The sequence below is a fragment of the Octodon degus genome, unplaced genomic scaffold, assembly GCF_000260255.1.
Source record: "Octodon degus isolate 3935 unplaced genomic scaffold, OctDeg1.0 scaffold00018, whole genome shotgun sequence".
In the NCBI taxonomy this organism is placed as follows: domain Eukaryota; kingdom Metazoa; phylum Chordata; class Mammalia; order Rodentia; family Octodontidae; genus Octodon; species Octodon degus.
The window spans coordinates 21,140,015-21,148,655 of record NW_004524594.1 but is presented as its reverse complement, the minus strand read 5'-3'; the positions used below and the strand labels follow the sequence as shown (position 1 = coordinate 21,148,655).

Below are 8,641 nucleotides of genomic sequence, written 5' to 3'. Positions count from 1 at the left end.
TTGCTAAGCTTGTTCTAAGTAGGTGCTTTAGACCATTGAGCCATCTCACCAGCCCCTCTAGTTTAGATCTTAAATGTTGTTTTCCTATTTAAAAAAAAAAAAAATTAGTGTATGTTTGCAATACATGATATTTACATTTGTTTGCGGGAATTAATAAATATATCTGGATCTTTTTTTTTTTTTTTTAATATTTGAGACAGGGTCTTGCTGTGGAGCTCACGCTGGCCTTGAACTTACTGTGTAGCCCAGGCTAACCTACAATTTGCAGTGATCTTCCTGCCTCAGCCTCCCAAGCTCTGGAATTACACCTGTAAAAATGCCTAGTAATTTTGATCATTTTCAATCACCCTTTCCCCATCTTTTTTCTTCCTCCAAAATCTAAGCCTCTTTTATTAATCCAAATAGTCTGACTTTATTTTTTACCCTTTATTTATATTTGGGCTTCAAGGGCCAGCAAGATAGCTCAGCAGACTAAGTGCCTGCCTAAGCAAGCGCAGCTACCAGGGTTCCATCCCTGGCATCACATGCAGTGCCAGCCGAGCCCAGGTATGCTGAGACAGCTACTGAGACCCAGCATGAAGGTGCATGCCTGCGATTCCAGCACTGGGGAGGCTGAAAACAGGAGGATCACTACAAGTCTAAGCTGTGTATTGAGTGCTCGCTTCGGCAGCACATATACCAAGCTGTGTATTGAGACCCTATACCAGATACACTAAAAAAAGAAAAAAAAGAAAAAAGAATATATCCATAAGTATAGCTGGGTCAAACTGTATTTCAAATTTAAGTTTTTAGGCTTTTGAGGAATTATACTGATTTCCATAGAGATTGTACTAGTTTATATTCCCATCAGCAATATATATAGGAAAACTACTGAACTTTGTATGTTGATTTTTGTATCCTGCTATTTTGTAGAATTTATCAGTTTTAAGAGACCTTTGATGGACTGTTTAGTGTTTTCTAGGCATAAAATAATATCATCTGGAAAGAAAGAAATTTGACTATTCCCATTCCTATTTGTATTCATTTTTATTTCTTTCTGATGTCAGCAATGGCTACTGGGCCCAATACTATATTAAGATTGGTGAAAACAGATACCCATATCTCCTCCTTGACTTTACAGGAAGTGCTTTGACTTTTTTCCTATTCAGCATGAAGCTGAAGTGAGGTGTTTTTCTTTTTTGTTTGTTAATTTTTTGGGGTACAGGATAAATAGACCATAAGTACTGATATGTAGCAAATTTTTAATATAGTGTAATGTAAATTGAAATAAGACTTAAAGAACTGAGTTGGAATTAACTTGTAGAAAGGTTTTTTTAAAAAAATATTTTGTGTCCTTTATTGTCTTTCTTTCTTTATTTGTGTGTGTGGCCAGCTCAGCCCACCAGGGGGCAGGGCTGGCTGGCATGTGGTGCTGAGGGATTGAGCCATGGTCCCTGTGCTTTGCTAAGCTTGTTCTAAGTAGGTGCTTTAGACCACTGAGCCATCTCACCAGCCCCCTAGAGAACTTTTTTAGAGTGTAGAGGCACCTTGAGTGGTCACCAAGGGAAAATTAGGATTTAAAGAGGTGAAACTAATATGGCTGTTTAAGATGAGTGTGTTGTTACAAATGCCTATGTTGTTGCAGGATGTTGATGCAGTAGTATGCTGTGAGTTCTAAGCAAGCCTGGTCTACATAGCGAGGCCCTGTCTAAAAATGAAAACATGGGCCACGGAGATAGCTTAGCAGTTTAAGCCGCCTGCCTGGCAAGTACAAGAACCTGGGTTTGATCCCTGGTATTATATGCCGTGCCGGCCCAGCCACTGAAACTGGGTGTGATGGTGCACATCTATAAATCCAGCACTGTGAAGCTAAGACAGGAGGATCACTATGAGTCTGAGCTGCATAGCGAGACCCTATACCAAATAAATATATCTTTTTAAAAAAAGGAAAACTTAACAAAAAACCTAAAATGGATATGTTTAGAAAAGGATTGTGCCTTTTCAAAAAAAAAAAAAAAGTTTCTTAATAGTGTGCCTTTTTATTAGCTTATATCAAATCTTTTCTCATAAAAATACATTGCTCAGCAGTCTAAGCACCTGCCTGGCAAGCACAAGGGCCTGGGTTTGAGTTCTATACCGAATGTTGTGCCTGCCCTGCACTGAGCTGGCCACTGAAACTGGGCATGGGGCCACAAGACTAATGCCAGTACTGGGAAGGCAGAGACAGGATCACTACGAGTCAGAGCTACGTAGCAAGACCCCGTGCCAAATAAATAAATTTTATAAAAAAATAATAATACATTGCTTTACTTACACATGTACATAATACTTTTTATTTTCACAGATTTTTGGGTAGAAGGTGAAATTTATGTCTTTTGTATTTTTAGGAAAGGTCTACAGGGTGTTCAGGATCTCAGACTCATAGTGATCCACCTGTTTACAGCTTCCCAAGAGCTGGGATTACAAGCATGTACCACCACGCCCAGTCTCAATTGCTGTCTCAGCGTGCCCCAGAGGCAGGGCTGGCACTGCAGGTCCAGGGATTGAACCCCTGTCCCCTGTGCCTGCTTGCATGAGCTTTAATCTGCTAAGCCATTTGGCCAGCCCTTATGTGTCATTAAATTCACCCTTTTAAAACTATAATTTAGGGCTGGGGATATAGCTCAGCAACACAGTGTCTGCCTGGCAAGTACAAGGTCCTGGTGTGAGTCCCCACACCACTGCACCCCCCCCCCCCGCAACAAGTATAATTTAGTGTTTTTTATTTGGTTTTGGTTTTGGTTTTTTTAATGTATTTTCACGAAGTTGTACAAGTGTGAGTTAACACTATCTAATTCCAGAACGCTTGGGTTACCGCAATGACACACAGTACACATTAGCAGTTACTTCCCATTTCTCTTCATGGCTCCTAGCAATCAATAATATACTTCCTAGCCCTATAGATTTGCTTATTCTGGACAGTTCATTTAAATGGAATCATATAGTATGTGGCCTTTTGTGTTGGGCTTTTTTACTTAGCGTAGTATTTTTCAGTTGTAGCATTTCTCAGTAATTCTTTTTTGCTAAATATTTCATTGTACAGATAATACATTTTATTTATCCATTCTTCAGTTGATAATTTGGATTGTTTGTACTTTTTGTTTATTGTGAATCATGTTGCCTTCAATAAGGCTGTGAGAGCCAAACATAGTGGTACATATGAAACTCCATCTCAAAAGAAGAAAAAGGTGCTGTACATATTGGGTGTGCAATTTTGTATGACTGTATGTTTTCATTCTCTTGGATAGTGTAGATGCATAAGAGTAGAATTTTGGGTCGTATGGTAATTTTATATTAAATAATTTCAAAACCTGCCAGAGTTTTCCAAAGGTGCTTCCATGCTATTCTTATATTCATACCCACAGTAGATGAAGAGTCCATTTTTTCTACATCCTCACCAACACTTATTATTTGACTAAGTGAAATGACAACTCATTGTGATTTGGTTTTGATTTGCATTTCCTTAATGACTAATAATGTAAGCTAATGACAAATGATGTTCCAAGTGCTTACTGGCCAGTTGTAAATATTTATGAATTATCTTTAGATTCTTTGCCCATTTTTTTATTCTTTTTTAAAAATGTATTTAGTACAGGGTCTGCAGGGTCTCACTATGTAGATTGGACTCATAGTGATTCTCCTGTTTTCAGCCTCCCAAGCACTGGAATAACAGGTGTGCACCACCATGTCCAGTTTTAATCCCCATCTCAGTGCGCCCCAGGGGCGGGGCTGGTATAGCATGTTGGGTTTTGAGCCCTGGCTGCTGTGCTCTGCCTAAGTAGGTGCTTTAGTCCACTGAGCTATCTGGCCAGGCCTCTTTGTCTGTTTTAAATTTGTTCATTTTTGTTCTTTTTATTGACTTGCAAAAATTCCTTAAATATTCTGGATATTAAATCTCATTAGATTAATGCTTTTCAAATGGAAGGAAATCTTATTCCTTAGGAGTTTATTCCTCCTTACTTTTCTGGATTATTTTTAGAATACAAAAGGTTTTAATTTTAGGAAATCCGAAGGTTATTCCATTTTGTTGTTACTTGTGCCTTTGATGAATGAGGAATAGGAAAATTCATTCCTGCTCTGTATATCTTTGACAGTGTTAAAACTGACACAGGTAAATTTCATACAGGGTTGCTGCTATCCCATTTGCCACAGTCAAAAAGAAATCAAGAATTTAATTTTTTCTGGTTTTTTTTTTTTTTTTTTTGTGGAACAGGGAAGTTATTTTTAAGGAATAGGAAGGAGTAGAATGATACAGGAGCTTCTCTTTATATTTAACATCTGCTGTATTAAATTCTTCTTGAAAATTGAAGAAAAACATTTAAAAAGACAATGTTGGGGGAAACTTTTGCTACCATGTTATAAATATTGAGATAATAAAGGATGATTATTTATTTTGACAAGCATATTAGAATTTACAGTGAAAGTGTTTTCTGTAATTATTTGAGCCTAGTGAGCATGGTAGCACATCATATCATATCTGTAATCCCAGTACCCTGGAGGCTGAGGCAGAAGAATTGATGGAGTTTAAGGCCAGCCTTGGCTTCTAGAGAGTTCAGGACCAGTCTGAAAGACATAGTGAGACCCTGTCTCCAAAAAAAAAATTTTTTTTTTTGGAAAAAAAATTAAATAACTATTTGAGGAAACTACTAATCTTTAGTACTTCTTTCCAGAGTTACATATACAAAATAAAGTGAGGGAGAGAACTGGTTGATTCCTAAAAAAAGAAAAACAAAAAACCACAAACACCAACATGTAAGAAACTGTAAGTGAAACCCTCCACCAAAAAAGGTATCTAAAATTATTTTGAACAATGATGGCCTTATTAATAAGTTCATGAAACTTTATTAAAATTGACTTTTCCGGAGTACTAACAACTGTTAAAAGGCTGTTTACTAAATATAGAAAAGATATTATATCCAGTAACTTCAATCCTGTTTTTCACTGGTGTATGACACATCTATTTTCATATTTTATGATTTAATTTCTGCCCTTTTACACATCTTCATTTCCTAAGAGGCTTCTGTAGTATCTCATTGTACAACATAAGTTTTGTGTAATCAATTTTAGATCATCAGTACCTAGTTTTAAATTCCAGGGGTGGTTATTTTTAACACTTGTCACATAGTTATGTTCTCAAAAAATTTTGGAAGTGTTTACATCAACTAAAATAAAATATATTAAAGGTAAATTTATGACATAATCCCAACATTGCAAAATTCACTAAAGTATATAATTTAGTTTTTAGTATATTCACAGAGATGTGTAAATATTGCCACTAATTCCAAAATGTTTTTTGGGGCTGGGGAGATAGCTCAGCGGTCTAAAGCATCTGCCTAGGCAAGCTTAGGAAGGCACAGGGGACCCCAGTTTGATCCCCAGCACCACATGCCGTTCTGCCCTCAGGGCAGGCTGAACTGACCAAAAAAAACCCAAAACCTTTTCCTGGCTTCTGAGAGAAACCCCATACATTAGCAGTTACTTACCATCTTCCCATTCTCCAGTTCTTGGGAACTGCTTACCTACGTTTTGTCTCTATGGATTTGCCTATTCCTATTCATTTTATATAAATAAAATCATATAGTAGTGGTCTTTTATGTCTGGCTTTTACTTGGCCTAGTGTTTTCAGAGTGCCCATGTTATAGCACAATCTCTACTTCATTTTTCTAATTTTTTTTTCCCCCGAACCGGGGATTGAACTCAGGCCCTTGCGCCTGCCAGGGAAGTGCTTATTCTACTGAGCTATCTCCCCAGCCCCTCAATTTTCTAATTTGTATGTATTCTCCCTCCTTCCCTCTCCTCCTCCCTCCAGTGTTGGGAATCAAACTGAGGGCCTCATGCATGTTAGGCAAGTGCTCCACTAGTCCTCTTACCCATCTTTTTCACAGTAGCCATCATGATGTTTATGAAGTATAGTGTTCGTTTTGTTTTGTTTCTGTCTTTTTGAAACAGAGTTTCACTATGCAGTTCAGGCTGGCCTTGAACTCACTTTGTAGCCCAGGGTGGTCTCCTACTTCAGCCTCCCAAGTGCTAGAATTACAGGTGTGTGCTACCATGACAAGCCTCACAATGGTTTTGATTTTCCTTTCCCTGGTGACTTATAATATTGAGCATCTTTTCATGTGCTTATTGACTATTTATATGTCATCTTTTGGGAGATATATTATCTCTAAGAATGGATGGTCTGCTGGGTAGCATACTGTTGCTTAGCTTTCTTTTCAAAGATAGAGTTTTTGGTTTTGAATTAATATTCATATGTTTTAGTCTATCCTTGAGGTCTTTTTATAAAGCTAATCTTAGACACAGCTCTCTCCTATGAAAAAATTATATTCTCACTTGAATTTCTACAAAGACAGTTTATATCCACTTTTTGTTTGTTTGCTGTAGGGTCTTGTCTTATGGTTCAGGCTGTGAATTTACAATATAGCTGGTCAGCCTCAAACTTATGACCTTCATGCCTCAGCCTGCTGAGTGCTCGTACTACAGGGATGTACTATCATGCCTGACAGTTTATTCACACTTTGATATCATAAAATATGTAGTAGATTCTTTTTGAGTTTTTTGTTGTAAATTTATATCTCTAGATTTAAAAACTTAGCAAAGATAAAAGTCACAGAGAATCTAGTGGCTCATTGAAAGTGTTACATTCTCTGTATTATGATACTGTTAGCTGATCTTGAATTGAGAGAAAGAATAGACCTGCATAGGTTAAAAGTAGCATTTTGTACATGTGAAGGCACTGACTGCTTATAGATAGACATAGGAAGTATGTGATTTCATCCATACATCCCTTGTTTCCCAGCGTGGTACAATGCGACGACGCTATGAAGATGATGGCATTTCAGATGATGAAATTGAAGGTAAAAGAACTTTTGACTTGGAAGAGAAGCTCCATACCAACAAATATAATGCCAATTTTGTTACATTTATGGAAGGCAAAGGTGAGTATCATTTTGATTCAGAAGCACAGTTTCTTAATATAGAAATACACCTGTTGATTTAGTTTGTGTGCAACTGAAATATTGCCTGTTGATGCTATTTATCCATTTGCTTTAGTTACATAATGTGACTTGCACAACCCTCTCCTCCCCTATTCTTATACCCTTGAGACATTATGTTAACAGTCAAAGATGGGCATAGTGGCTCACACTTGTAATCTTAGTAAGTGGAAGGCTGAAGCAGGAGGATCAAAAGTTTGAGCCTAGCCCAGGCAACTTAGTAATTTTTTTTTTTTTTAGACTCTGTCTCAGAGTGGGGTGGAGCACTGGAGATACAACTCATTGCTCCTTGGGTTCAGTCCCCAATACCACTTAAAAAAGAGGAAGTAGTCTTTTAATAGGGTAGGAATGATGTTTTGTTTTTTTGAGATAGGGTCTTGCTTTGTAGTGCAGGCTGGCCTTGAACTCACTATGTAGTCCAGGCTGGCTTCACACTCAGCAATCTTCCTGCCGTAGCCTCCCAAATGCTGAGATTACAGGTATGTGCCACCATGCCCAGTTCTGTTGTGGTTTTACTTAATGGCCTTTTGCTTCTCTCATCCCTTTGCTTGGGTTTAATGTAAAATAGTACAACGAATCCCCTTTTGTGCAAACATCATCCCACTGAAACAAGGTGGGATCCCATGTGTATCACATAGCTTTGATCCTTAGCATACTGACAAAGATGTCTTATCTGTATTGTGGTCAGAATTCATTCTTTGGTAAGAGAAAAGGTAATGGCAGTTTCTGTTAAGATTTGTGAAATAACTCAATAGTACTGTATACTTTCTATTAAGTTCTAAATTTCCTATAGCAATACAGACATAGCAAACACTTAAAGCCCTGCTTTGAAGTGTGCTATCCCTATTGCCTATGAGGTGCTTCTTGTAATAAACATGTGTTTATTGTCTAATAGAGCACAGCAGTATGGACATAAAAACTATGCCTTATTATTTACATCTTTTATATACCCCCCCTTATCTAACCTTTTGTCTTTCTAATAATTATTTTCCTGTGGTGATAGATTTTAATGTAGAGTATATCCAGCGGGGTGGCTTGAGAGACCCTCTGATATTCAAGAATTCCGATGGACTTGGAATAAAGTAAGTGTTCTGGGCCTGGCTGGGTATGGTTGTAAAATAGCTGTAGACTATGGCATATTAGGATCCTAGAGCAGTAGATAATTTGAAATAATTTCACACTTACTCAAAAGTAAGCTATTAAACCAGGTAGTAAGGCAGTTCATTTAATCTCAACATTCTGGGAGTTGAAAGCAGGAAGATCACAAGTTCAAGCCCAGCCTGGGCAATTTAGTGAGATCTTGTTGAGTGGAGTGAGAGGTCAGTGCAAAGGCCCTGAGTTTAAGTCTCTAGTATAACCCCAAAAAGAAAAGAAGGGAAAAGAAATATTACATATGTGATTTATGTTACAGGTAAACAAAAAGTGTAGATAAGCTAAGAAGAAATTTAGATCTGAAATTTTTTACCCTTAAATAATTTTTAAATGTTAACATTTGTTATATATTTTTTCCTTTGTCTATATGTAAATATAGTACATAATCATTTATATTTTTAAAGTCTTAAATGTGAAGCTTTATGTGTTTGATTATGGAGTTCCTAGGGCCAGGGAGATGGCTCAGTGGAATAAGC

At 37.3% G+C, this 8,641-nt stretch overlaps 1 protein-coding gene across 3 annotated transcripts in view; it reads left to right on the top strand.

The window, feature by feature from the left end:
• The window catches only part of Kdm2a (lysine demethylase 2A), a 125,622-nt gene that overhangs the window by 62,524 nt on the left and 54,457 nt on the right, over positions 1 to 8,641 (top strand). The window contains exons 2-4 of one of the 3 annotated variants that reach the window (XM_023710474.1): positions 4,689 to 4,780; positions 6,818 to 6,956; positions 8,017 to 8,095. In XM_023710474.1, coding sequence (XP_023566242.1) covers positions 6,827 to 6,956; positions 8,017 to 8,095 — 209 coding nt within the window. In that variant the 5' untranslated portion in view covers positions 4,689 to 4,780; positions 6,818 to 6,826. Of the gene's footprint in view, positions 1 to 4,688; positions 4,807 to 6,817; positions 6,957 to 8,016; positions 8,096 to 8,641 lie in introns of all 3 variants that reach the window. The other 2 variants (XM_023710473.1, XM_023710472.1) reach the window with 2 other exon arrangements.